Here is a 26394-nt window from a genome sequence, read left to right on the forward strand (position 1 = left end):
TGGCTGCATCACGGCGTACCTGGCGCTTTGGCTGCCGTATGTACGCAAGGTGGACTTGGAGTGGAGTGTGTACTGTCCACGCATGATCCCCACTGCGACCATCGTCGGTCTCGTCGGCGCACTTGGGTATGTGCGCGATCTACTTGGCACCCCACTCGATGCGATTGTAGTTTGATCCTGGGCCTTTGGCCTGTCTGGGGCCTCTTCACGCCCGGAATTCTCTTTGTGTTGTTTCTGGGCACGCTCATGACGGCGCACTTTCTCCCAGCCATGTAATTTGCTACAATAGTACACCACTCTTGCACACTTTACGACAGAGCAGTGGGCTCACGAGGCACTGCGAGCAAATCTTTGTTGAGTGCAGCGTAATCCAATGCTTTTTCGATCGCCAAATAGTATGTACTGTATCAATGACCTTGGTAGAATCAAGGAAATACGGCCTGACTAGAGTTAACCTCGTGCCCCTTGGGGCAGGGGGTGGTTGATCCTTGTCATTTAGGTAGGGCATCGGACCGGTGGAGAATCTAGACGTCTTCTCGCATAGCATGCGCAGTAGTTTGATCTATGTAGAAGGTTTGTGCAGGCTGCAGTGGAGCTTTTGGATTTCGGCTTTTTGGGACGTCTTTCGAAAGTCAATCTTCTCTTCTTCGCTTTTATAAGGCACGTTTGTTAGGTCCCCACAATTTATGCGGTAGTCGTCTCATGTGGGGTATGTGCTCGGTACTAGTCATGCCCTGCCAGCATCGCGTCAGTACGATGTCTCAGAACAGAACCCACGTTTCACGCGGCTCCGGACTCGAATGGTCTTGGATGGCGCTTGCACATGGATGACCATGATTGCGCGGGGTTTGCTGGCCTTTGTCAGCTTTCACGACGCTCCGTCGCGAGAACGAACTATTCGCACTGAGCGGTCACAACTGCCCTCGTGATGTCCGTGATACTCCGATGCGACGAAAGGAGTGGCAACCGCCGCGTCGCCCATTCACGCTCGGGCAGCGCGACGACGAAGTGTCTAAGAGCGCGACCAGCTCGCACTCGACAGAACCCTCTCGGGTTGTCGACGCTCACGAGTATATCCCTCGAAGGTCTTGAGACGCCCGAGCAGCTTCGAGGTTTATGCAACGAGCTCAAGAAGCTCCAACTCGATGCGCAAGACACAGTGCCCCCCGCGTACTTGTAGTCGTGTGATAGCATCCCTATCGCGAAGTTGCTCTTTTGTCAACCTTGCTGCATCGTGTTTCCACGTGCCACGTCATGTAGCTCGAAGTTTGGATGCAGTAATTATCTTGGCGATTGTAAGCGGGAACGGCGAAGTTTCTTGACTACTTCGATGTTGTGTGTCACACGAACCTGGTCTTGACTCCGCGTGTGATTGTAGTGTACGATGACCAAGGCAAGGAAGGTGCCCGCTGCGTATCCGCGCTTCGAGAGTCCGCCGCTGGAGCCTGCGGACGAGCTGCATCTCATTCAGACGGCCTTGCAGTCACTCACAGACCTCGTCCGCAGCTCCCGCCTCGAAGGAGGCCCGATCTTGTGGTCGCTCGACTCGGACGTGGACGGCGTACGCATTTTTACAGGCATCGACCCTCTAGCACCGCCCAATGTCAACATTACGCTATGCGGCGTCATGGAGCTTCAAGGCACGCTTGTCGAAGCCGCATCGCTCTTTGAGCTCGACTCGACCGAGGCCGTCCGTCAGTATCGTTCGCGCTTCTCCAAGGATATTGCCGACTACGCGTCATTGTATACACTAGCGCCGCGGACTCTGGAGCACCCGCGCAACTATATTGGCGTCAAGTGGCTCGCGCTCAGCATGCCGAGCCCGATAGTAAAGGACCGGGACTATTGTCTCCTTGAGGTAAAGCATCTCGATTTCGTGGTCCAACTGACTTTGCCCATACATGTAGTGCCAAGACGATTTTACGCTTAACGGTGTTCGCGGCTGGGCGCGCAGCTTCAACTCTATCCAACTGCCCTCTTGTCCTCCCTTCCCGGGCCTCGTGCGCGCAACCTTGTTTCGCGCGGGATACGTCTTCTTCGAGAGCACGATGCCGGGCCTCTTGAAGTGCGTCCATGTCATTCAAACGGACCTCGCGGGCGCGCTCCCGACGTGGCTTGTGCGTACCGCCATGAAGCGCCGCGTGAGAAACATCGTCGAGATCGACACGTTCCTCCGGCAACTCCGACTCAACGTCTCTGCAAGCCTCACCGACGACCAGCTCGTGCCGCTTTCGATGCGCCGCAGCTGCTTTCTCTGCGGCACAAAGTTCTCTCCTTTCGTCGCCAAGCGGCAGTGCCGAAAGTGCGGCGAAGTCGTTTGCAAGCACTGCAGCAAGCATTGGGAGCTGCGTGGTACATGCGTCCGCGTGTGTCACAAGTGTGCGGCTGGCGCTGGGATCGACTTGCCGCCAATGCCCATGCCCACAGTCGCCAACGAGGCCCCCTTCCAGATCTACACTTGCGACGACGCAAAGCAGCAGCACCGCCGACCATTGCCGAGAGCGTTCTCGACCCAGGAGCGTGACGCGGCCTCGCGGCCACCGCCAGAGCGTCAGCTATCGTGGCCCGACGACCGGCCGGCGCCAGACCCGTTTCAACACCGCGACATACCAGTGCGTCGCGGGAGGTACTACACGATGCCGCACTTTAATGCAGCAACAGATCGCCCGCCGGAGTCGACGCATGGGCCGTTACGTGGGGCCTTGCGTGGGCAGCACCATGCGACAGATGCTTTTCAAGAGTCGCGAGTAACACATCCTAGCGGTGCCGTCTTGGACGTGAGCCAACTCGATGCGACCCCGGCGCAGCTACGGCAATTGCTTGCACAGCTTAGGGCCCTGGGCGTCGACGACGAACGCCAGTAGTGGTTTGAATGATCATACTTTAATACGTACAGTTCATGGAGCTTGTACAGCGCCGGGGTCTGCATTTACACTAAACATGGGCACTAACCACAAGTGCTCGTGCTGCAGCAAAGTCTGGAATCTGAGCTTGCGTCTGATTTGGCCCTTCCAGATCCATCCAGCTCGAGGAAGGGTGTGTGCACTTCTGTGCTGTGGACGGCTTGGAGTGTGGTTGTGCGTGATGTACCTTTCATTTACCAGCTCGTCCGTCGACACACGAGACGACCGTCGACGCCACTTTCTGCCTCTTTACGGGGCACCGTCGCGTCGGGTGTGGCAGGCGAGGGCCAAGGGCTCTAGCACCACGCAGCGCGTTGCGAGCGTTGTCGTCGCGTCACCGACGAAGGCTCTGCGAATCGAACGCATGGCGTTCCACAGACTGGATCCACGAGCCGAAGTCGAAGTTGACGCGCACTCTGCCACGCAAGGCAGGAAGCGCCAATGGGAAGCGCCCTGTCAATGCAGCTGCATACAAGTGGTACTTCGAAATTCGGCTCGCTTGGCGAGTGCAATGCAGAGTCAGATTTCAATTAGCATGCAAGTCCTCGCGTGGGTCGCTCTCTTGGCCATTGGCGCCGACGCTGCGAAGCGGGCGCCGTCGAACCCGATCTGGAAGGAGGTCCTCGCGCTGCCCGACATCACCTCCATGTACATGTCTCTCGCTCCTGTCGCCCGGCTCATGAGGTTTGGCCAGCGAAACAACGCTCACGACCGACGGCACTTACCTCGAAGTTCGCTACGACGGCGCGAAAGAGACGCTCAAGTACGCTGGCCGCTTGGGCTATGTACGACTCAAGCTCTATCATAGAACCATCTCCCGCGTCACGAGCCTTTGCCTCACGGGCGTGTCGCTGCCCGACGGCCTCAAGAAATTGTACCACGTCGTCTTGGCTGCAAAAGCTCAACGCGATACGTAGCTCGCTCAGCCGCGTGAACCTCAAGACGATCCCGAAGGACTTCACGTGGCCGGCGTCGCTCACCCATATGTACGTGTTGTGCTTGTCGCCATCGGCCAATATTGCTTTCACAGAGATCTCTCGTCCAACAAGCTGACGTCGTATCCTGCAACGACTCCGCTCCCCGACGGCCTCGGCTTCTTCAGTCTGAGCAACAACAAGATCAAGTCGCTCAACGACTACTTTACATGGCCCAGCAACCTCACCGAACTGTACGACGACGTCTCTTTTCTCTTGTTGTCTGCACGAGGTCATTTGACAGGAACCTCGCGTCCAACCAGTTCAGCACTGTCGTCAAGCTCCCGTCCACGCTCACAAAGCTGTACAATAAAACCATGCACGAACCACCCAGCTAAGATGAAACTAGTGACCTCTCGGGAAACCCACTCAAGACGATCCAAGCCCAGCAGCAGTGGCCCGAAGCCCTCACCGAACTGTACTGACATGGTCGTGTACCGTTCAAAGTCCTTACAACTGTGGTCTAGGGCACTCACCAACACGCAACTGTCAGTGCTGCCTGCAAACCTGCCGTCCAACCTGAACATTATGTACGCCCTTGCGTCACGAGCCCTCGAACCTCAAGTTTTGTTGCGGTGTAGACACCTCGCTTCCAACAAGATCGCCAAGTTTCCTTCCAAGAACGACTTGCCCGACTCGATCCACTACATGTAACACATCTACGCGGCTGATGCGATGTTAACGTATGCTGGCGCAGCGGCCTGACGCACAACAAGATTGCGACACTGCCGTCCAAGATCGAGTGGCCCAATCTCTTCACACTGTAGGTTTCGTCTTGCAGCGCCAGCGTGTAACAACTGCTGCGTCAATGTAGAGAGCTCGACAGCAACGCGATTACATCCATCCCGGACGACTTTAGCCTCCCGACGTCCGTGGGCATCCTGTACGACTGCAAAGCAGGTTCCTTGCGCTCAGAGATAATGACGTTTCGTCTAGTGCGCTCGACGCAAACAAGCTTACCAAGCTTCCAGCCAGCTGCGACTGGATGGCCAAGTTGTCCTCGATCACGCTGCGGGACAACGCAATCCTTGCGTTTCCGCCGACGTGCACGCTGCCGAACGCAATTTCGCTTCAGAACAACAACATTACGGCCCTCGAAGACATGGCGCTTCCCCAGCAAATGTACCACTCACTTGATCCATTTATGTCCACGACAACTCACTGTGTACTACGCAGGGACGTCTCCAACAACCCAATCTCCAAGATCAACCGCGTGACGTTCCCGGAAGGTGTCTTCTGGACGACAAGCAAGTTTGAGCTCAAGGAATTTTCGCTTTCGTCTGCCATGTTTGATCTCCTCTCGGCTGCAACGGACCACACGTACTTTTACCCGCAGTTCACGACGGACGATGCTAGCGTCAAGACGGCGTGTGGCTACGGCACGGTCAAGAAGCTCCACGACTTTCCCATCTCGATTTGTGTCGTCTAGAAAATAAAGCCTCTGTCTGGTTGAATTTCATGCGGGCTAAACGTCGAAGCATTTGATGTTCCTGGTGGTATGGCGACGAAGCGAGATGAGGTCTTTGATTTGCTGGCGTTGGTGGTTCTGTATAGTATCAGTGCCATTCGCCAGCGTTTCTCGTGAAATCTTGTCGCGCATCATGTGGGAGACGGCTTGGCTTCGGGACACTGTGCTTGGCTCCAAAGACGTTTGTACGTGGTTCTTCGACGAGCCAGTTGCAGACCTCTGTGGCTCTGTTGTCGTTAGCAATGGTGCAGATCCTACAACCGCCAACTTTTCTCGGCCATCGTGCCCAGAGTGCCAGCTCGTGCCCAGGACTATGAAACCAGAGATCGGCGCATGATTTCTACCGTCGCATGTTGGATCATAAAAGTTGTTCTGCTACAAAGCGCACTCGAACCACTTTGTGGGCTTGCGGTCGGCGCCCCACCAGCCATCGCCGAGGCGGAACGAGTTGTCGAGGTGGTTGGTATGTACAAGGTAGTTGCCATCGTCGGCGTAGTTGGTCGAGAACGAAGATTTGGAGAACCCCGCGGCGCAGCTCGAGAAGGCGACGACGCCGTCATTGATATCGGCATGGTGCGTGAGCTTGCTGATAAGGCTCAGCACTGGCGCGTACACGGAGACCAGCCCGAACGGGCTGCTGCCGCAAAGAATCTTGGTCGCGTACTTGGCGCGAACGTCTTGGGCCGCTCGGTACGAGGCTTGCAGCGTCGTGTCGACCGTCGACACATCCTTTAGCGTCTTGAAGGCGTCGGTCATGGGGCAGAGCGTGATGAGCTCCAAAAGACCTTTTAGCGGGATGTTCCAGCCACCGTCCTTGCATTTTCGCTCGAGGAGGTTGGCGGTCTTGCTCCCTTGCATCGGGCCTGCGATCGAGATCCAGGAAATACCGTTGCCGAAACTGCACTTTCCGGTCGCAACGGCACCACCTGCCACGAGGTTGCCCATCGAGTATGTGATGAGGATGAGGTCTTGAATTGCGGTTGAGTTGGAGTGGCTCACGCGCTGGGCTGCGTCGCAGAACTGGTTCTGGATCTCGTCGTTGTTCCAGCCATGCTTCCACGTTTCAAAGTGCACAAACTTGGTCGACGAGCAGCACGGCGCGTGGTTCTGGATGGAGCCCCACTCAAGCCCGTCCGAGTTTGTCGGATCGGACGCGAACGGCTTGCCGAGACCGTGGACAAAGAGACACGGCTTCTTTTGCGCGAGCTTGCACTCGCACGACGCGGCGCCGAGACGAGCAATACGCGGCTCGACAGGAAGATCGTCAAACGCGGCAGGTGACAGCAGCGCGATTGGGAGCGTCGGGAGGCGGCTGTACCCAGGCAGCAACGGACACACGATAAACGCTTCGTTGGGCGGCGGCGGCACCATCAGCGACGGAATCTCGGAAGGGTCCGAAATGTACTCGATCGTCATGTCCAAGTCCTCGCCGACGGCGTGCGTCAGCGTGTGCGCCGGCGACTTGCAAAAGACAAAAGTTTCGCCTGCGAAGCGCAGCTGCAGCCACTTGCCACCGAGGCAGTTGCCAGACGCGACCGTTGGAGACACCATCTCGACCGCGTCGACGATCGTCGCCTCGTTCAAACTCACTTGCATCTACTTGGCGATCAGTTTTCAACAAGAAATAATACGCGTACCGAATGCAAGGGCGGCAACTGCGACGGGTCGAGGCAGTCGACCGAGACGACAGCGCCGGCATGACTCACAATGTAGTACGCCCGGTCGTTGACGAGCAAGTACGTCTCTGTCGCGTTGCCGCCGACGTGGGTGAGAACGGCGTCAAAGCTGCCTCCGACGCGGGGCACGACATAGATGGTCGCGGAACTGAGTCCGTTGATCATCATGGACTCTCGCTTCGCGTGCAGCGTTAAACGCAGCGCCGACGACTGCTGGATCTGCGTCATGATATCGAGGCGCTGTGGCATGGCAGCACGAGTGTGCAGCAGCACCGCGCCTATCATGAGGCAGACGCACACAGCGGCTACGACCCGTCCTCCAAATCGACCTAAAGCATCTTTGCAGGCTGTACCACGTTGGATAGATGTACGGCGAAGACAGAGCGACGGAGCATCGGTGACTGGCGCGAAGACTACCATCTCTTCAGCAGGCGTACGCATGAAGATTGCGGCGCGACGGGGGCCATGGAGGGATGCGGGCACAGCGCGCGGAAGGCGCGTGTAGTCGCGGCGGACAGGCGGGCGCGGAGGTTGCAGCATCGTCTTCGTTGACGCGACCGGAGCCTCGGTAGAGTCCGGTGATCCGACTTTGAGAAGGATCCGCACTGACCAGAAGCGGCGCCGGATATCAGCAGGAAGATCGCGAGCGAATTGCCTAGAAAAGTATGTGCCCCGGAGCTCTTCCTACACGCCCGGCGATTTCTTGTCCAAGCAACAGCTACGTCCACGGAGCGCACGCCATGTAGTCATTGTATTGGAATGCTATCTGGCAATACGCCATGGACGGCGAGGCTCGTTGTCGCGGTGATTCCTTTTCTCGACGGTTCTTGCCTTGAAGATTGCGCCAAGTGGCGTTCTTAGGCCACACTATTGCTCGCTGAAGAGCACTGTTCAAGACTCGGTGCCAAGTTCAGAGGAGGTTCGTGAGCTCCTGAGCTTCTGGATGTGAGACATTTAACCCTCCCAGACCCAAAGGCGGAGACGAAGAAATATTATCCTGCCCTCGAGAAGCAGCAACTTCAACTGAGAACGGCTGTCTGCACCAACCCCTGCTAACAACCGTCGCTGGCCCATGCGTTCAGGGGTCGTCGTTAACTTGTCCACAAGAAGAAGCAGAGAGTGATAGAGTGGACAAATAGAACACGCTTCACATTAGACTTTTCAATCGACGAAACGATGGCGCTTACAAGCCGAGGGGCGTCGGCTTGGGCGTCACGGGCTTGTACGGCTTGTGCGACCGGTTGGTGTAGACCGTCGTTTGGTACTTGGCCTCGCAGTACGGGAAGAGCGGCAGCTCCTTCTTCTTGGAGAAGAGGATCTTGCCCGTGTAGATGGAGCCGTAGATCGCGATGAAGGCGCCGAGGAGCACGACAAGGATCGCCCACACCTTGTGCACGGCCGACATCTTTTGCCAGTAGACCTTGGCGTAAAACGTCACGGGGAGGATCACGCAGCAGAGGAGGATCATGCTGGAGCCGGTAAAGTTGGCGAGGTTCGTCAAGTCGCGCTGGCCGATGATGGCGACAGTGGCCGAGACGGCGACGACGAGCGTGCGCAGGATCGAGGCCTTGAGGTACGCGCCGGGCGCCGAGTAGTCGGCCGCGGTTTCGGGCGACGGGAACTCGAGCGCATCCATGAGACTCGCGCGGGCCTCCGACTTGCGCTCCTTCTCGACCTCGGGCGTCTCCAGGTCGTTGTAGTTGTTGGTGCTGTCGATCACCGTCGGGTGCAGGCCAAGAAGGCGGCGCTCGAGGATGAAGAAGCTCGGGAAGATGACGACGCCGTAAGCCACCATGTTGTGCACGAGCATCGAAACGAGTGCGAGGATGACCGTGCCGCGGTCCGAGATGAAGCCGAGGTACGGCGTGGCGACAACGAAGAGGAGGTACCCCTCAGCGTCGAACGGGATCTGGCATCCGACCTGCGCAAAGCCGACGATGCCGACGACAAGGATCAAGACGAGCGCGAGCGTGTACGTAAAGATGATCACACGCGGGAGGCGCGTCGGGTCCGAGTGCTCGCGGTGGAGGACCGGGATGATCGTGCCGGCGCCAAACGTGAGCGCCAAGTTGCCGACGGCGGTCGAGAACTGGTCAAAGTTGATGTTGGCGGGCGGAGGCGAGAGGCCGTCGTTCTGCTTGGTGACGTTGTGGACAAGGACCGCGAGCGCAATACCGTCAGCGACCACGGCGCCGAGAGCACCGGCAAAGATGACACCCGTGCCTTCCTTCAGAGTCGGGTAGAGGCAGACGGGAAGAAGCGCGAGGGCCATGAAGAGGATCCAGACACCGATCTTGAACGTGAGCGGGAAGAGCATCGAGAGGATCGAGCCGCCGAGGACGAGGAAGATGGTCGGAATCATGACGCACACGATGAGCTGCGAGAGGTTGGCGGCGTACCGGCCGACGATGCCCATGGACCACTCGCCAATGTCGCCAAACGTCTTGACGTGCTTGGGCGCGATGAGGAGCACCTTGGACATGCACCACGACGCGTACATGTTGACGATGCACATGCCGACAACGATGACGATGCCGACGCCGTAGCCGACCATGGCAAAGTTGCCGGGAGCGCCGATCGAGCCGACTCCGTACATGCAGCAGAAGAGCGCGATGCTCATCTTGACGTCTTCTTGGGTCAGAAACGCCATCTTGGACTTGTTGCTAGACAAGGCAAATTGGAAAATGGGAGGAGAGCTGACCCCTGCTGTTTGTCCAACAGTGGCGGGTGTTCACTCAACAGGCTCGCAGAAGCCACGGACTGCATCCACCGACGAGTTTCGTGATTCTTGCGCTCGGATCAGGCTGCACCACACGCCCACCATACCATGTGTGTTGATGTGTCACAGAGAGACGGCCACGTTGCGGGGCGGGGCGACGCCGCCGGTGGAACGACACTGCGCGAGACGAAAACGACGGAAGAAGTAGCTTTAGACTGTGTCTACTCAACAACGAACGACCGACAAACAGCGTCACCGTCTTCACCAACCATGTCGTCACCGCGTACATCAACAAATCATAGACGGCGGCCACCCACGGTGGGTGTTTTCTACGCCTGTCGTCTCGTTGGATGGGGCGTCGTCTCCCGACCACGAATGCGCGCCCATGTCATCCATTGCATTGTGCGACCCGCGTCTCCGTGGGACCCGTGGTACCCGATGATGTTCCGCAAAAAAGAAAGTAAGCGCGTATGCAACGCTGCGTCTGAGCAGGTGCCACCCCTGCGTTGACAGGCAATTCGAGGAACCAGACGCGCGCTCACTTGCACGCGTGACGCTACCGACGCCATTGCTCCCAGAACAAGATCCTTCTTCGTCTTCCTTCCCTCCACATCCGTGCATGGCGGCTCCGTCGTGTGCAGTAGACGCCGCCGATGGGACGGATGGAAGCGGACACCAAAAGACGCAAGCTGGCGCCGTGTCGCGGCGCTGCTTGCCTTTGTACAGTGCAGATGGTCATCTGCGACAGTCGCTAGAGTCGCGTCATGGATTGCGAATGGCGCGCTGCAGCCAAACACTGCCAGCTAGAGACTCGGCCACAAGCACCGCGCGTACGTCATTGACTCGGACACGTGAGGTCACAACGGGGTACTTGGACCTTTTTTTCAGTCTGTGGTGTCCAAGAGATTGCAATAGGACATGCGTGTCCTGCGTGTTCTTTGGTTGACTAACTTTCCAGAGCTCTACGACGGGGATCCAGTAATACATACCTGCTAACGCAGTGGACTGAACTCGACGATCACGCCGGAGTTGACCAACATACTTGGCAAGCACAGCACATTTTGAAGACACATTTAACGAAGACAGCTACTTGGACGTGTAGTTGTAGTGCGCGCGGTTCGTGTACACGACGTCTTGAAACTCGGCGTGGCAGAACGGAAAGTTGACGCTGGGCGCCGACGAGGTGCCAAAGAGCGTCTTGCCCGTCGCGATCGAGACGTAAATGGCAAAGAAGATGGACACGATCGTGCAAAAGAGAGCGGCCGCGCGCTCGACCGAGCCGATGCTGCGCCAAAAGGTCTTGAGGTAGAAGACAAGCGGAAGGATCATGCACGACGTCGCCGTCGACGACGCGCCGACAAAGTCGAGGAGGTCGCCAAACTTGTCCTTCCACGCAATCGCGACGACGACCGCGAGGGCAACCATAATGGTGCGCACGACGGCGGCCTGGAGATACTTGCCCGGGGCGTTGTACTCGGCGGCGGCGTCAAACGACGGGAACTCGACGTCCTTGGGCGTCTGCTCCTCGAGGACCGCGTCGTTCTCAAGGGCCACCGCGTTGGGGTCGATGCGCTCGTTGCGGTCAATTGTCGTCTTGTGCATGCGAAGGAAGATGCGCTCCGCAATGTAAAAGGCCGGGAACATAACGACGGCAAACGCCACCGAAATGTGCAGCTGCATGAAGAGGAAGGCGAGGGCGACGGCACCCCGGTCAGCGGCAAACCCGAGCTTGGAACCGGCGATAGCAAAGAGGAGGTTGCCGGGGATTTGGCACCCGACTTCGTACACGCCAGTGACGGCGACAATCATAAAGAAGATCGAGACAATGACCAGCGTGACGACGATGACCCGGGGCATGCGCGATGGCTCCGAGTGCTCGCGCGTCAACGTCGGGATGACAATGCCAGCGCCGTAGGCTAGCGCGAGGTTGCCGAACACCGTCGACACTTGCTTGAACGAGAGGTCCGGCGTCGGAGCCGAGAGGCCGGCGTTCGCCTCGCTGATGTTGGTGACGAGGACGCCGACGGCGATCGCATCAGCGAGGATCGTGCCAAGCGCACCGGCAAACGCAGCACCGGCACCTTCTTTGAGCGTCGGGATGAGGCACACGGGGAGGAGCGTGACACCCATGACGATGATCCAAGTCGAGTCCTTGAACGAGTACGGGAAAAGCGTCGTGAGGATCGAGCCGCCGAGGACGAGAAACATAATCGGCACCATGACGCACACGAGGAGCTGTGAGATGTTGGCCGCGTACCGGCCGAAGCAGCCCATGGACCACTCGCCGAGGTCACCAAAGGTCTTGACGTTCCGCGGTGCGACCATCATGACTTTGGCCATGCACCACGACGCATAGACGTTGATGGCAGCCATGAGAACAAGCGCACCGGTCGCCCAGTAGTAGCCAGCGCGGGCGTAGTTGGCGGGCATGCCGAGTGTGCCGATGCCGTAGACGCAGCAGAAGAGCGAGAAGCACATTTTGAGATCCTCCGTGGTCAAAAACGCCATCGTGGTGGATCGAGCAAAATGAAAAGTGGCAATTCTCCGAGGATCGAGCGGTACTCGACACCAGCAGCAGGTTCATTTGCGTCTGCTACCACCAACTCGAATCAACAAACGAGCGCGGGCAACACGAGAAAGCCGCGACCAGCTTTCCGCGTCCGTCGCCGACTGTTCACGACCGGCCGACACCCGAGCTGGAAGTGCAAACTCGACACTTGACACAAGCTGCATCACGATCAGAACTCTTCCCAAGACGTGCTCGTGTTGAGCAGGCACGTGCAGCGTTTTCCCATTGCCAAGGCTGCGAGGTGCGCAACCCAGTGAATTCGACCTCTGCACCCGCACACGGAGTGTAGCCGTGAGGACACTTCCTTTCTTTTTCTCTCGACTGATCCGACGTCGACGAAACGACACGCAACGAGTTGGTGGGTCGTGCCTGTCCTGGGATGGCCACCGTCCCCGACCACATGTTCAACAAGTAGCGCAACAGGTGGCGAGGCGGGTGTACGGGGCACCTCGGGGTACTACCTGTATACGAAACAAGTGGCTGCGAGGCGTGCAGCAATCCTACACTGCGCCATTTCCCATTTCGCGACCAACTAGCGTGATCTCACTACCATGAAGACAGCTCTGGGCTTCCTCGTCGCTTCGGTCGCGTTTGCGTCCGCCGCCGACTGCACCAACGCGGACTTTGCGGGTTTGTTGCCGCTGGCCAAGGACCCGACCTCGTCCTTCGCGCTCTGCGCCGCCGAGCTCAAGATCCAGCCGGCGCAAATGGCCGTGCCCGGCTTCATGCCGTCGACGCCCGAGATGGTCGAGACCTTCTCCAAGTCGGCCAACTGCAAGGCCTTCTATGTCGCCTCCGGCGAGTTCATGAAGGGGATCACGCCGCCGTGCTCGCTCACGGTCGCGGGTCTTCCGCTCGACACGATGAAGTTTTCGCTCATTACGTTCGACATGGCCGTCGCGACGATGAAGAGCGTGGTCACTGCGGGACCTGCGACCGCGACGACGGATGCCCCTGCGGCTTCCAGCAATGCTACGGAGGCGCCTGCTGCCGCGACGGAGGCGCCGAAGCCGACGTCGGCCGCTCCCACGCCCAAGCCGACGCCCAAGCCCAAGGACTGCCGGTCGGACGAGTTCGCGGGTATGATCGCGTACGCGTCGCAAGAGAAGGGCTCGTACGCTCTCTGCGCCAAGGACATCAACGAAGACTACCTCAAGATGGCGGTCACGGGCTGGGCCCCGAGCACGAAGGAGATGGTTGACGCCTTCTCCAAGTCGCACAACTGCCGCGAGTTCTACACGACATCGATGGGCATGATGCTTATGGTGACGCCGCCTTGCATCGTGCACCAGCTCGGCCTCGCGCTGCCCACGACCGTTCTTGGCATGATCCCGTTCGACACGGCCGTCCTCTCGATGCGCGCCGCGCTTCTGAAGCCGCACACCACGACGGCGGCGCCGGCGTCCAGCGCCTCGGCAGTCGCCGTCTCTGCCGTCGCCCTACTCGCGACGGCGCTCCTCGTTCTTGTTTAAATAACGCGTAATTCAGTGTTTTGTGGTCTCGTCCACGGACCTTCTACCTGTACCGACGACTTAACAAGCGCAAACATATGATTTGAGCATATCCATGTCTTCCGTCCCGGTACGAGGCAAGGCTGGTGCTCGTGAAAGAGAAGCCGCGAGGGAGTGGATGGATGGACGGCGATAAAGAAGAGACGGCAAACGGCCGCCTGTCGCTGTTGCTGCGACGCGAGTGCACGTGGACCAAAATCAATGGACTCGCTTCATCGATGGTGCAGAAGGGATCGATCGACCGAGAAGACGCTGGTCATTGACGTCGCATGCAAGTCGGTGTTGCCAAAGCCGTGGTGTTGTTGAAGTTGCCGCTGCGGTCTTCGGGTCATACCGTAATCGGGTCTGGTTCCGAATCGCCTGCCAGATGTTGTAGCAGATGGCGGCTGCTGGTGTCTCCTCATCGTGTCGCGCACGAAGACACACCCAAGCTCGTCGATGCAACAGAGGATCGCCACGCAAAGTGACAGACGGCGATCGTGCATCGCATGACCAGAAGCACAAGTCCCTTGCCTATGACGCCGGGTCGTCGATGGCTCACATTTATCCTTAGCTATGTATCACAGTGAATTATAACGCATCCAGCCAGGCATGACGCGACGAAATGACGCCCACAGTCCCTACGGCAAGTGTTATGAATGCTTGAGGATGCAGCCATCGTCGGTCACTGATCAGCGTTTGCGGGTCACGATCCGCACCGTTCCTGGCGACGGTGGTGCTGCGTCTGATCGCCGATCCTTTTCCGCCGTCGGTGTCGTGGCGACGTTATCTGATGCGCAAGGACCGGAGAATGGATGCATCCAGACACGCGCTGCATCATGGCGTTACAAACCTTGGCAGCTCATTGACCCCGACTCCTGGACCTTATACGAGGCTCCGTAGCATGCCAGTACCCAACGTGGCGACAACAATGCGTGGGGCGAGTCCGAAGCACCCCGCCGGCTCACGAGAAAAACGCACCATCTAAATCGACGAGGCTCTTGACATGGAGCCACGTCGATTCATTCCCTATTCAAGTTGAAACAACATTGCTACTCGAATGAATCGCCGAGCAGAAACGCCGTGACGTCGTCGACGTATCGGCTTCTGGGGTCGTCCTCGGGCTCGAACTCGGCGGCGACGCGCGCTCGGATGACGTTGTGCGGCTGCGTCCAGAGCGGCGCGACGTCGTAGGCCATGCTTTGGTAGTACAAACACACGCGCTTCTCGCCCATGATGAAATGCAGCGCCTGCGCTCGGTTGGAGAAGACGGGGCATTGCGCGACGGCAACCATATCCTGTTCGAGCGTCGTGGCATATTGGAACAGCTAAGACACGTGTGTATTGTCGCTGCCTCGATCGCGAGATGCAGTGTACCTGAACAGTGGCGAGGGCCGCAATGTGCTTGAGCACGCGAACCTCGTTCTCAAGCGAAATCGGCGGGATCGCGTGCGCCGGCGTCTGCACCGAGAACGCGTCGAATTCCAACTCGGTCGCGACAATGAGTCGCAGAAAACTCAGTCCTACGCACTGGGGCATACATCCTACTGCACGAGGAGCACGCGATCAAACCTTCGCGCGTGTTGGCGTCGCCGTGGTACGTGCTGAAGCGCGTGTCCATCGAGTAGACACCGCTGTCGTGGAGGTATCTACACATGCCTTGAGCGTTTGCGGCGCAGACGTCGCAGTGCACCGTTGCTTCTTGCCAAAGAGCGACGAAGGCTCGTTCTCGAAGAGCTGTAGCGGGAAGAGCACCTCGTTGGGATTGCGACCGTCCTCTTCCGTGTTGTCGGGCACGGCGAACCCATAGTTGAGAAGGAACCTAGTCGCTAGCATGAGTGGGCTCGGCGTCAGCGTTGAACGCACCGGTGGTTGCACTTTTTGCCGTACGAGTCGTAGACTTGGTTGCCAGCGGCAATGCCATGCAGGGCCGTGATCGTAAACCCGTTGGCATCGTCGTCAAAGGTCCAGCTGCATCCGATGAGAAGAAAACATGAGAAAACATGTTCTACCTCGTTTCGCGGGGCCGGTAGTGGTTGAGCATGTCGGCGTACGGTACGAGCGCTGCGGTTTTGAAGCCGTGGATGCTAATGCCAAAGTTGCGGCTGCACACGATCATGCGTGCCCACATGAAGCGCTCGAGAGAGAAGCGGCGAAAGGTCGGGTCCACGGCGCAAATGGCCTCGTAGTCACGTGCGATTGTGGCCTTGCGCTCACGGATCTGGTGCACGATGTGTGACCCTTGCAGCCAGCGCAGCTCGTCGTCGGTCCAAAAGACGGGCAGATTGTGCAGCGTTGGCGGCAGCGAGTCGTAGTACGGCTTAAAGAACGAGTCGTTCCCAAGCTCCATGTCTGTTAAGAGGTACATCATCAAGAAGATGTGCTTGGGCGCGCCAAACTCGAGGTGCTGGATCTTGAGCCCGATGTCGGTCGCTTTGCCCATCTCGACCGTGATGAGGCACTTGAGAGGAATGAGCATGACGCGGTCGCCGGCCGAGAACGGACGCTTGGCGTGCACACCGCGCACCTCTGGTGCATACGTCTCAATGCGCAGCTTCTCGAGGTCCGCGCCATTGGCAGCCAGCCAGTTGCAGAGCCGCGTCGGGACGTCCCACGTATCACTGTCGTCGAAGTCGGCATCGTCGATGGCCGCCGCTGTGTCTAGTGGCGGCGCGAGGCTCAGCGTCGTCTTGCTTTCGGGCGGCGATGCCACGTCAGCCGCATCCGCCAGCGTCAGCGACGTCCGCACCCGCTTCGTGGGCGATTCCATTTCAAGATTTTCATCCGTTCATGCCATCCGGATATCGACGGAAGGTCTCAAAGTGGCATGTGCCACGTGCAAGAATGCTCCTTGAGCTTTCACCATCACAGTCGACGCGTGGTGGCAGGTTTCAGTGTCGTTCGCTGCGTGACTTCTATGCCCTCGAACGAGCTTACTGCCACGTTCGCCGAGTTCGATTCGAGCGCCGAACCTGCTGTGCTACATTACCCGTCGACTTGTCGTCAAGGAAGGCGATGGCGCCAACGCTGGACAGGGCTGCTGGACACTTGGGGATGGCAGCGCACGGACCGACGCTCAATTTTTCGCGCCTGATAGCTCTACTGGCTTCTCGCGTGTCTTTCTCGGTCTTGGATACTCGGAGCTTAGGCCCACGCCCAGCTAACGAGCCGTTGCAGAAAGGATTTGTACACTGTTGATTCACCCACGTAGCTTTGTGCTCACCACGCCATCGGCGGCTCGGCAGAGAGCATCCGATGCGGCAGCTTTCTAGACAAGAACTTGGGCAACTAGTCCACCTCTTGTTTGTATGGGGCTTGGATGGGACTATCAATTCGGCGACGGAGGGGGGGCCGACCTATTACCTTTGCCGCCTTTACCTTGATGTTTGTATGCCTGGGGATCGGCGGGCCTCGAAATCGCGTCGGGGGGGTAGTCGAAAAAACGGGCACTTGGCACAAACCGCTGGGTGTCCATGCGTGACAAACAACATTACTTTGAAACTGGGTCCTTCGACTTCCTGATCGCATGAAGCCCGAGCACCACATGCCGCTGCCGCGGGACTACTTCCACTGCGGCGAGATGGACCGCGAAGAGGAGGCGTACCTTGTCCTCGTCGCGCGCATGGCCTGCCTCCGCCTCATCGAGACGTCGTACTCGCCTCATTCGGAGTGGTCGACCATCAACATCCGCAACGGGGTTCGCATGAGCAAGACATTGGCGTGCCTCTTCGCGACGACCTGTTTAGCCATGGCGACATGACGACGTCCGGACGCCTCCGAAACAGTCGCCCTCGGTCGCCGACAAGTGCGACCGCGTCGTCGTTGCATCGGGGCGTCACACAAGTCAACGCGACGATCGAAGAGGTCGCTCTTCAGTTCAAGGTCGACCGCGGTCAGAGCATCATGCGATCACGCGACATCCTCGACACGATGGCTCTCTACAACCTCACGCAGCCCACGGGCGCGCGCCCGCGAGACTCGATTGGCATCACGTGGGCGTGCGTCGCATCGCCTGTGCCCTTCTCGTACAACCGCGACTTTGTCTACCTCGAGGTGCGCTCCTTCTCGGTGCGTATGTTGCTCACTGTCAATGTCTAGTGCAATGAAGAGTTTACGTCGCCCGACGGCCGCCGCGGCTGGGCGCACGCCATGCATTCGGTCAAGATCCCTGCCTGTCCGCCCCTAGAGGCGCTCAAGATCATCCGCGGCAGCTTCTACTACTCTGGATTTGTCTTCCTTGAGACGAACAAGCCCGGCGAGCTCGAGTGTCACTACTTTCTCGAGATCGACTGCAAAGGGTCGGCACCGCAGTGGATGTCCGACGTCATGGCGCGCCGGAAGATCGCTGCGCTCTCGAACCTCAACCGCGTCCTCCAAGAGCAGCGCCTGGAGTCCGAGCCGCTCCTCGGCGACCTTGAGCTCCCGTCGCTTCGCGAGAAGATGGAGTGCATTCTCTGCTACAAGCGCTTTTACTTTTTCCAGAAAAAGTTTACGTGCCGCAAGTGCGGCGAGGCCATCTGCAAGCGCTGCCACTCTGTCTGGGAACTCGACTTGCCCAACGTCGGCCTTCGCCGTGTGCGTATCTGCACGCTGTGCTCGGCAACGACGCGCGGCCAGGCCGACATGCGCCTCGTCCCCACATCCGAGCTCTACTCGGAGCCGCTCGACGACGAGTCCAACGAAGACGACCGCGGCACGATGATCACGGACATTAGTTGCAGCATCAGTCAATACGTGCCCCGCCAACAGCCGCCGTCGTACGGACCGGACACGGGTGTCCGAGCGCCGCCGCGCCACCTGGGCCCCGAGGTGCTCCAGATGGCACGGACGCCGCGCACACGTGCGAATGGCGACACGATCTCGCTCGCGAGCGAAGAGCGCTTCCGCATGTACGAGCACTACGGTCCCCAGGATGGCCAGCGGCCGCCGACGCACCGCCGCCCGAGCGACCCGCCCCAGTACGCGTACGCCGTCATTCGTGTTCCGTCCCATCGGTCTTATCTATGTGCTGTAGGCATGCGCGGCGTCACAGCAGCAGCGCGGCGTCGTCGAACCAGTCGCTGCCGTTCGGAACGTTCCAGCAACCGCGCGTCGAGCCATTCCATGTCGTTCGGCAAAGCTACGACCGGTGCGCCGACACGCTTCTGCAGCCCACGAGTGGCAAGGAGGACCGGTACCCAGAAGAAGATCTGAGTGCGTTTAGCGGTACGCCCTCTTGGTTGGTTGCGCCGTCACCGACGGCACCGCGATCGTAGCCAGCAGTGCGTCCAACAACAATTCGAACGCGACCGTGAGCCCGATGCGCCGGCGGCCGTCGGTCGTCGTGCGCATGAGCCACCCGACTGTACCCATCGGCCAACACCGCATCAACCCAAACGACGGGGGCGACGAAGGCCTGAGTTCCGTAGGAGCATCGACGCGACCACAATCGTATTCAACGTCCGTTCTTAGGTGCACACGCCGAGCGATGGCAACGGGTGGACGACGGCTGGCAGTAGCAACCAGCATGGGAGCCTCCTTACACAGCAGAGCGTCGAGAGCTACGTGATGCTTGTGCCGCTCGAGGGCAGCGGCAACCAGCCCACGTACATGATGTAATTACTACAATTCCAACCACAGTCCAGCAATACGCTCATCGTATATGGTACCGAATTCAACGTCTGGTTTGAATCGAACCGTTGGCTCTCAGTCGTTGTTGTTGATGAATTGGGTTTGGCTCTCGGTCTCGGTCGTGGGTGACAATCGTGGGCGGCAAAGGTTCGTGTTGATTACGAGCATGTCCTAGGACGTCGACACGCGTCTAGACGTCGGCCGGAAGCACCTTGGTGAGCCACGCCTGGACCTTCTTGATCTCGTCCATAGACGCGCCATGGTCCAAGTCCTCGTACACGACGAACTCGACGTTCTTGACGCCTTGGCTCTGGACCTTCTCGACTGAGAGCTCCGCCCAGCTCAGCTGCACAACCATATCCTAAATGGACAACCTTGTACATATCTTCCTTGCACACAGGGTTGTACGCTATCGCCGTGGCACATGAGGAGCGGCACGTCCTTGAGGGCGTCGGGCACCGCAAAGGTCTACGCGGCGTGAGAAGCCAATCGACCTGATGACGCTTACGTCCGACTTGGGAACGTAGCCAGAGAGAACAAGGACGCCTGCGAGCGCATGAGGCATTTGGTAACCCGTAAAGAGCGACATGGCCCCGCCCTACACGCACTATAGTGTCAAACTAGGTCGTGGCGCGCACCTGGCTGAAGCCGCCAATGACGATACGCGACGCGTCAATGCCCGAGGCAATTTCGTTCTCGATGAGACCTAGGATACGGTCGCGCGAGGCCTCGATGCCCGTGCACGGGTCGCCCTTGCGGTTCGTGAGCGACTGGATATCGTACCACGACGGGCACGCCATGCCGTGATTGAGCGTCACGGGCTGCGTCGGCGCTATACTAGCGATGTGCATGCAAGTTGGCGAATGGTGGCGCCACGTACCCGTGGGCAGGATGCACTTGACGTGCGGCAGCGCCGCCGACATGAATTGGATCGTGTCGGCCCAGCCGAAAGCCGTGTCGCCGAGCCCGTGCATGAAGACGAGCGACGCCGAGTGCTTGGCCTTGGGCGTGAACGTAATCGTGTCGCTCGCTTTGTCGACGGCGACGACGTGCGTCTTGGTGTGCATCGACTTGGCCATCAGCGAGCGGCGGACAGGCAGCAGCACACGGCGCAGCATTGGAAATGGCCACGTATCCGGTTCCGTCCGGATACAATGGCCCGTCTTCATATTGACAATATTACCTTGAAGACACCGTGCCAGCGTTCGGATTGCTTCTTGCGCAGAACACATGAGCTCCGTTGCCGTCCGAGGGTCCTGCAATTGCTTCTGCAGCACTTTTGCGTCAAACCTTGAGTGCTGCTTATCGTGGCTGGGATGCAATTCTCTCATGCCTCTGGTGTAGTTGCCATGCCCTTTCACCCAAAACTCTGCAATCGATCGCTCTCGTTGCCGTCGCCCACTTCCGCTAACCCCGACGTCATGACGTACTACTCAATTTACGTACTGCACGTCCAAGCAGCTTGCATCACATGGGACCGAGAACCTCGACGTACGGAGCGCAGAGACGGCAAGCGATCAACTCTGCTGATCTCTCCAAGTGCTAAACACGTCAGCAGGTGTCGATACATACATTACGTCACTCGGTGGTGCGCGTCTTTTCTACGCTTTCTTGGGCCTTTGGATGCGTTCTCTCGATCTGCTTCAATGCAGCCTCCTCCCGCATTGAAGCAGCGAGAAGGTTGGCGGCAATCGCCCCTACCGAGAGCCAGCCGCCCTGTCGAGGATGACGGCTCCGTACCTCGTCCATTCCACATCGCGTACAACGTACGTACGTGACATACAAATGCTAAGACGTACGACGTACAATGCACTGTGTACGATGACGGGCCGATCTTGTGTGCCACGCTGGTGGCCACTGGGCGAGTTGCCATGCGGGCCTCCTCGCTGTACGACATCATGCAGACGGCGACCGCCGTCATGGAGGCGAAGGAGCCGCCCGCGATAGAGTACATTCACATGGACGACAGCAGCGCGCTGATACCTGGCGGCGCCATCGCGCTGCAGAGCCGCGAAGGCCGCGGGCTTATCCTGCAATACGTGGCGCTCGGGCTTCTATATGGCATCATCCCGAGCCTCGTCTACCCGCTCTTCAACCTCTACCTCGGCCTCACTGGCTACGAGGTCTTGGCGTACTCGATCCTCATCTCGTTCGGTTGGCTCCTCAAGATCTTCTTCAGCGTGCTCAGCGACTGCGTGCCCATCCGGGGTTACCGGCGCAAGCCATGGATGTTCCTCGGCTGGATGACGACATGCGTCTCCCTCGCGTTCCTGACGCTCGCCAACTTCCATGACCCGTTCTGCCGCATCCGCCCGCGCACCGAAACCGCGTGCAACTACACGCGCCTCGATTCTCTGAGCGCCTCCGAGCGCGACGCAACGTACAACATGGAGACACGGGCCCACGGCCACCAATTTGTGATCGCGTCTGTCTTCATCGGTCTTGGCTACGCCATGGTCTCGGCGGCGGCGGACGCCGTGACGGTCCACTACGCCCAGCGCGAGCCGCTCGCTCGTCGTGGCTACGTCGCCGCCGTCATGTACGCGATCCGGACCCTCGCCGCGGTCGTTGGGCACGTCTACGTGTGCATTTTCACCAACTCGCGCGGGCTCGGCGGCTCCTTTGACTTTGACGTCGCCCCCAACGTCGGGTACGGGCTCCTCCTCGTGCCATCATGTATCGCGCTCGTGGGCACGGCGCGGGACGTTGTCGAGCCGCGCATGGAGGCCGTCCGTGTCTCGTCGTGGCTCCATCAACTCTACCAGCTCATGCAGTCAAGAGTGCTCTGGCAGGTCGTGGCCTTTCGCGTGCTGCACAACTTGTTTGCGTCGTTTCACTCGAACGCGCTCCTCCCGCTGGCCGAGCAGTGGGGCAACGTCACGGCCCTCGACGCCTCCATCATGGACACGCTGAGTCTCCTTGTGATTGCGCTCAGCTTTCTCGGCATCGCCCGCGCCGGCCTGCTCTGGAATTGGCGCTGGCTCGTCGCGGGCTCGAGTATTCTCGCGGTCGGCCTGGACGTGGCGCTGGTGCTGGTCACGATATGGGACGTGCGCCGCGGACCGTACGTCATCCTCTGGGTGCCCTTCGCCGACAGTCTCTGCATCGCCATTCGCTTCATCGTCGCCTTCTTCTGCGCAATCGAGATTGCCGAGCGCGGCAACGAAGGCACGGTCGCGAGTCTCGTCACGAACGCACACCATTGGTCGACGCCCCTCGGCACCCTCCTCTTCTCGACCGTCGACAAGACGCTCGGCGTCTCCGAGTCCATGTGGCTCGACGACTGCGACGCCGATCGGTGGCACGTCACCGCGTCGATGCTCATTTCGTTTGCGGCGCAGCTCCTCGCGCTTCTCTGGCTCGTCCTCTTGCCGCCGCAGAAGATCGAATTGCAGTACCTCAAGAACGAAGGTGGCAAATCGCTCTGCGCTGCGCGTGCGCTCGTGGGAACGCTGCTTCTCGGGCTTACGTTTGCAATCGTGGTGACGTCGTTGACGCTGACGCCAGACGCCGCTTGCTTCCGCCTCGCGAACGGCCACTGCTGACTCTCTTATTTATTGGTTCTCTAACTAATGTTATTCTCGTCTGTGGGTTTTTGCTACCGTATAGTTTTCCTAGTGCAGTCTTGCTCAATGCTAATGACACTCTAGGTTGGCAGGTGGTAGGCCCCAGGGCCCGGCGTGCAGCCCTTGCCTTTGGCAAGCTGACGCCCCACGACGCGGCTGAAATCATGGCCGTCGTCAATCTTGACGCTCGGTGACGTCGGGTACACCAAAGGTGCCGCAGACTCGGGGTGGAGCTCGACGCTTCCGAGCACTTCGTGTGCGTACGGTGGCTTGGTCAAGCACAACATCTTGGGCGCCGTCGACCCGAACGGTGTCCCAACCGGTTCCGGCACCGAGATACCCGGGATATCGTACGTGCCGGGGCCTGGGGTCGGCAGAACTGGAGCGTCGAGTCGTTTGGCAAGGCCAAAGTAGTTGCTGGTTGGTCGCTTCGACTGTGTCTCTGGCGTTGTCACGACGATGGTCGTCGGAGACACAACGGATGGCTTGCGGTAGTGAAACCGCGCTGCCGACCCAAATGCCGCCGTCTTGTTTCTTGTTGCCACCGCTCGTCGCGCCCGCCACGATGCCATCCCTAACGGGAAACACCCTAGTATCAATGTATCAGCCGAGTCAGAGTACCTTTTACAACGACAGGCTTTGTTGGCTCTGCGATGCGTCTCGCCTCGGGCTCGTGTGCAGCCTCTGTGAGGTGAAAGGTAGCGAGTTTGGCGTGGTGTACCGCCTCCATGGACGCTTCTACGTCAATCTAAACCAATGTGCTGTTGACAGCTGCCTACGGTGGTTCATTTGTGGCAGACGCTTGGCGATCTTGGTCGTCGCCATTAAATGCAAGAACCGATCCATGCTCGACGGCAGCTCGAGTGACTCGGTCGGATCGTGGATCGCAAACGACCATTTCCTAGTATTCCGACGTGGGTTCGCAGTAGATGAACACGCCTTGTACGTACGTCGTTGGGCCCGGTGCCGGCGTTGCGGTGTCATTTGCTTGTCGTCGCCACGGCCGCCGGGACCAGAACGCCGCCTTTCGAGACGACCTCGGTTGTCCAGCAGGGTTGTTTGGACACGGCCCGTTCTCGTCTGCGTCATCGTCCAGCATCCGGAGCTTGTGGAAATGATACGTCTCGTCGCGCCTCACCACGAAGAGCGAGTAGTGGTCCCCAAGCGCTACGGTTGACGTGCCGGATGCGCCGCCGATGTCCGACGGAGGCAATGCCAGCGGCGTTGGTTGGAATGGCACCGAGGTCGGTGCTAAGCCCAGCTGGCCCAACGCATTGTCGCCCCACATGTAGACTTGGTCGCGGGTGTCAACCACGGCCGAGTGCAGTCGCCCTGTGCGAGTACGTCACTTGTTTGCAGTAAGGATGGCAGTTGCATACCTGCAGCGATCGCTCGGCCGACAACGTCAGGCGTCGCCTACGCACAGGAGACAGCATTTCAGCGACGGCCCAGAACGTACCTCGTTGGGCAAGACGACGTGGGCGTCCAAGCGTCCTTGAAGCCAGCAAATCCGAGTTGCGCATTGTCGCCTCGGCCCCACGAGTACACGCGGCCTTGGGCATCCAGCGCTAGCGTGTGACTCCCGCCTACAATCGCCACGTTGTGCACGAGGATGGGCTCGGTGAGAGCCAACCGCAGATCGCTTGCTTAATGATTGTCGCCGTTGCTTGAGCACCAGTGAGGGTAAAGTACTCGACACGTTTGGGCGACCAGTCGCTTTCTTCACATCCATGACCAAGGCGTCCGTGGCCGCCGTTGCCCCACGTATAGAGCTACTCAGTCGTCGATATTTATGGGTCGCAGCAGACATTTTACTTCGCCCGTGTGTGTGATGGCGAGACTGTGGCTCGGGCCGGCGTGGATTTTCTATCCAGACCACCTTTCGAGGGCGGATCGAGAGACTCAAGTGTACTTGGATGGGTGGAAACACGATGCCCTGCTGCGTCTTGTACGCTGCGATCAAGCACGGCAGCGTGTGATCCTTGTCCGTGCCAACGCCGAGGCGGCCGTTGCTGCCGTCGCCAAACGCCACCACAGCCTAGCGCCCCCTGCCGCACCACTCTGCATGTGTCTCCTCGCACTACCTGCTTGACGATGGACACGGAGCGCACGAGCGCGAGGGTGTGTCGGTCGCCGCAACTCACGTCTGCAAACGTCGTTGGCTCGTCGCGCTTGACGCCTCGCTCGTCAAGGAACGTGGGCCACGCGCCGAGCGCCTGGCCACGCTCCTTGAGCGCGTCGTACGTGCACGTGATCTAGTACACGTCACACCGAGACATCGAGAGACGAAGTACCTGCACGGGCGTCAGTGCCATCTCGAACGAGCCGTTGCCGAGGCGGCCATAGCGGCCGTCCCCAACCATGTAGAGCGCGCCGATATCGGATAGGAATCCACCGTGCGTGCCGCCGCAAGAGATGCGGACGACGCGGATGCCCACAAAGCTTTGTACGAGCGTCGGCTTGGCCATCGACGCCGTGTCCCCGTGACCCAGTTGCCCGCCTGCACACACGAAGCTGTGGGCGGCGGACCTGAATCGAGGGCGGTGTACCTGTGTTGCAGCCCCACGTGTAGACACTGTTGTCTTGCATCAAAGCTGCCGACCACTCGTACCCTGCACTGAGCTCGAGGATCGAGTGCTCGGACGGAAAGTCGTCTGTGATGGCGGCCACGTCGCCCTGCTTGGTCTGCGCGGGGTCGCCGGCGTACGGATCGCGACCAAAGAGGTAGACGGTCTGCGCCTGGACAGCTCGGTGTCGGGCCTCAAACAACTGCCGCGCCTCGGCGATTGCCGACGCCTTGCGCTCGGACGACCGACGCCCGGCTGCAGCTGGAGGCTTGTCCATGGACGGCGTCTGGTTCGACGACTCCGACTCCATCGGCCGGTCGGTTGGGATGGTATCCTCGGCGGTTGTGGATTGGCGCAAATGGTAGCGAATCACAACGCAGCAAATATTTGGCCAATACAAGCACCGGCAGCTCTGGCAACCCACCAATCGTGATCTCGCTGGGCAGAGGCCAGTGCGGAAAGGAAGGCCCGAAGCGACGACCATGTCGATGAGCAAGCTGCAGATGCAGCTCAAGAAGAAGGACAAGGAGCGCAAGGCCGCGGGAAAGAAAGGCTCGATCGTGTCGTCCGAGACCAAGGCCAAGTCGGCCGCGGACGCCGAGGCTTACATCTGCAGCGTATGCCGCCAGTCGTTCTCCGTCACGAGCCGCCCGCCCGTCCTCGTCACGCACGCCGAGTCTCGCCACCCAAAGCTGTCGCCAGAGCAGTGCTTCTCGTCGCTAGCAAACGTAGAAAAAGCCTAGTGCGCAGAGTCTTGAGCGCAACGAATCATCGACCACAACAAGCGATATGACGCTCTAGCTTGAACTTTATGGACATAGCACCATCCTGTGAGTCTGGGGCTCCGATCGC

General features: G+C 59.2%; 13 protein-coding genes across 13 annotated transcripts; 7 read left to right on the forward strand and 6 right to left on the reverse strand.

Annotated features, from left to right (window-relative positions):
- Positions 1 to 82: 82 nt before the first annotated feature.
- On the forward strand, positions 83 to 276 carry SPRG_06819 (hypothetical protein; the record flags this gene model as incomplete). Its single annotated transcript, XM_012346287.1, has 2 exons — positions 83 to 126; positions 171 to 276. 2 exons carry the CDS (start codon positions 83 to 85, stop codon positions 274 to 276), a joined length of 150 nt encoding a protein of 49 aa, XP_012201677.1.
- Positions 277 to 1384: 1108 nt separating this feature from the next.
- SPRG_06820 (hypothetical protein) lies at positions 1385 to 2864 on the forward strand (the record flags this gene model as incomplete). The annotated part of the gene is made up of 2 exons (XM_012346288.1): positions 1385 to 1858; positions 1908 to 2864. The coding sequence occupies 2 exons, from the start codon at positions 1385 to 1387 to the stop codon at positions 2862 to 2864; spliced, it is 1431 nt and encodes a 476-aa protein (XP_012201678.1).
- Positions 2865 to 3438: 574 nt separating this feature from the next.
- On the forward strand, positions 3439 to 5341 carry SPRG_06821 (hypothetical protein; the record flags this gene model as incomplete). The annotated part of the gene is made up of 12 exons (XM_012346289.1): positions 3439 to 3551; positions 3598 to 3777; positions 3821 to 3889; positions 3934 to 4071; positions 4122 to 4181; positions 4227 to 4295; positions 4345 to 4407; positions 4459 to 4527; positions 4575 to 4640; positions 4692 to 4760; positions 4814 to 4999; positions 5054 to 5341. The coding sequence occupies 12 exons, from the start codon at positions 3439 to 3441 to the stop codon at positions 5304 to 5306; spliced, it is 1335 nt and encodes a 444-aa protein (XP_012201679.1). The 3' UTR covers positions 5307 to 5341.
- A 379-nt stretch (positions 5342 to 5720) lies between these two features.
- Positions 5721 to 7249, reverse strand: SPRG_06822 (hypothetical protein; the record flags this gene model as incomplete). The annotated part of the gene is made up of 2 exons (XM_012346290.1): positions 5721 to 6941; positions 6983 to 7249. The coding sequence occupies 2 exons, from the start codon at positions 7247 to 7249 to the stop codon at positions 5721 to 5723; spliced, it is 1488 nt and encodes a 495-aa protein (XP_012201680.1).
- Positions 7250 to 8148: 899 nt separating this feature from the next.
- On the reverse strand, positions 8149 to 9695 carry SPRG_06823 (hypothetical protein). The gene has a single exon (XM_012346291.1). It carries the CDS (start codon positions 9669 to 9671, stop codon positions 8205 to 8207), a length of 1467 nt encoding a protein of 488 aa, XP_012201681.1. The 5' UTR covers positions 9672 to 9695; the 3' UTR covers positions 8149 to 8204.
- A 1131-nt stretch (positions 9696 to 10826) lies between these two features.
- Positions 10827 to 12248, reverse strand: SPRG_06824 (hypothetical protein; the record flags this gene model as incomplete). The annotated part of the gene is made up of 1 exon (XM_012346292.1): positions 10827 to 12248. One exon carries the CDS (start codon positions 12246 to 12248, stop codon positions 10827 to 10829), a length of 1422 nt encoding a protein of 473 aa, XP_012201682.1.
- A 586-nt stretch (positions 12249 to 12834) lies between these two features.
- Positions 12835 to 13870, forward strand: SPRG_06825 (hypothetical protein). The gene has a single exon (XM_012346293.1). It carries the CDS (start codon positions 12861 to 12863, stop codon positions 13779 to 13781), a length of 921 nt encoding a protein of 306 aa, XP_012201683.1. The 5' UTR covers positions 12835 to 12860; the 3' UTR covers positions 13782 to 13870.
- Positions 13871 to 14822: 952 nt separating this feature from the next.
- On the reverse strand, positions 14823 to 16574 carry SPRG_06826 (hypothetical protein). Its single transcript, XM_012346294.1, has 6 exons — positions 15812 to 16574; positions 15666 to 15770; positions 15493 to 15621; positions 15372 to 15448; positions 15177 to 15322; positions 14823 to 15127 (listed from the first exon to the last, which is right to left on the reverse strand). Exons 1-6 carry the CDS (start codon positions 16567 to 16569, stop codon positions 14852 to 14854), a joined length of 1491 nt encoding a protein of 496 aa, XP_012201684.1. The 5' UTR covers positions 16570 to 16574; the 3' UTR covers positions 14823 to 14851.
- A 714-nt stretch (positions 16575 to 17288) lies between these two features.
- On the forward strand, positions 17289 to 19434 carry SPRG_06827 (hypothetical protein). Its single transcript, XM_012346295.1, has 5 exons — positions 17289 to 17852; positions 17898 to 18763; positions 18814 to 19004; positions 19055 to 19203; positions 19251 to 19434. The coding sequence occupies exons 1-5, from the start codon at positions 17556 to 17558 to the stop codon at positions 19395 to 19397; spliced, it is 1650 nt and encodes a 549-aa protein (XP_012201685.1). The 5' UTR covers positions 17289 to 17555; the 3' UTR covers positions 19398 to 19434.
- Positions 19435 to 19544: 110 nt separating this feature from the next.
- SPRG_06828 (hypothetical protein) lies at positions 19545 to 20566 on the reverse strand. Its single transcript, XM_012346296.1, has 5 exons — positions 20290 to 20566; positions 20048 to 20241; positions 19918 to 20007; positions 19818 to 19877; positions 19545 to 19770 (listed from the first exon to the last, which is right to left on the reverse strand). The coding sequence occupies exons 1-5, from the start codon at positions 20525 to 20527 to the stop codon at positions 19600 to 19602; spliced, it is 753 nt and encodes a 250-aa protein (XP_012201686.1). The 5' UTR covers positions 20528 to 20566; the 3' UTR covers positions 19545 to 19599.
- Positions 20567 to 21270: 704 nt separating this feature from the next.
- Positions 21271 to 23008, forward strand: SPRG_06829 (hypothetical protein). The gene has a single exon (XM_012346297.1). The coding sequence runs from the start codon at positions 21281 to 21283 to the stop codon at positions 22952 to 22954; it is 1674 nt and encodes a 557-aa protein (XP_012201687.1). The 5' UTR covers positions 21271 to 21280; the 3' UTR covers positions 22955 to 23008.
- Positions 22945 to 25871, reverse strand: SPRG_06830 (hypothetical protein). Its single transcript, XM_012346298.1, has 12 exons — positions 25525 to 25871; positions 25270 to 25475; positions 25060 to 25230; positions 24888 to 25013; positions 24791 to 24841; positions 24651 to 24747; positions 24435 to 24469; positions 24355 to 24391; positions 23926 to 24307; positions 23755 to 23876; positions 23597 to 23713; positions 22945 to 23549 (listed from the first exon to the last, which is right to left on the reverse strand). Exons 1-12 carry the CDS (start codon positions 25850 to 25852, stop codon positions 23056 to 23058), a joined length of 2166 nt encoding a protein of 721 aa, XP_012201688.1. The 5' UTR covers positions 25853 to 25871; the 3' UTR covers positions 22945 to 23055.
- Positions 25872 to 26024: 153 nt separating this feature from the next.
- Positions 26025 to 26343, forward strand: SPRG_06831 (hypothetical protein; the record flags this gene model as incomplete). Its single annotated transcript, XM_012346299.1, has 2 exons — positions 26025 to 26236; positions 26286 to 26343. The coding sequence occupies 2 exons, from the start codon at positions 26025 to 26027 to the stop codon at positions 26341 to 26343; spliced, it is 270 nt and encodes an 89-aa protein (XP_012201689.1).
- Positions 26344 to 26394: the final 51 nt, after the last annotated feature.

Source organism: Saprolegnia parasitica (genome assembly GCF_000151545.1).
Source record: "Saprolegnia parasitica CBS 223.65 unplaced genomic scaffold supercont2.28, whole genome shotgun sequence".
NCBI lineage: Eukaryota > Oomycota > Saprolegniomycetes > Saprolegniales > Saprolegniaceae > Saprolegnia > Saprolegnia parasitica.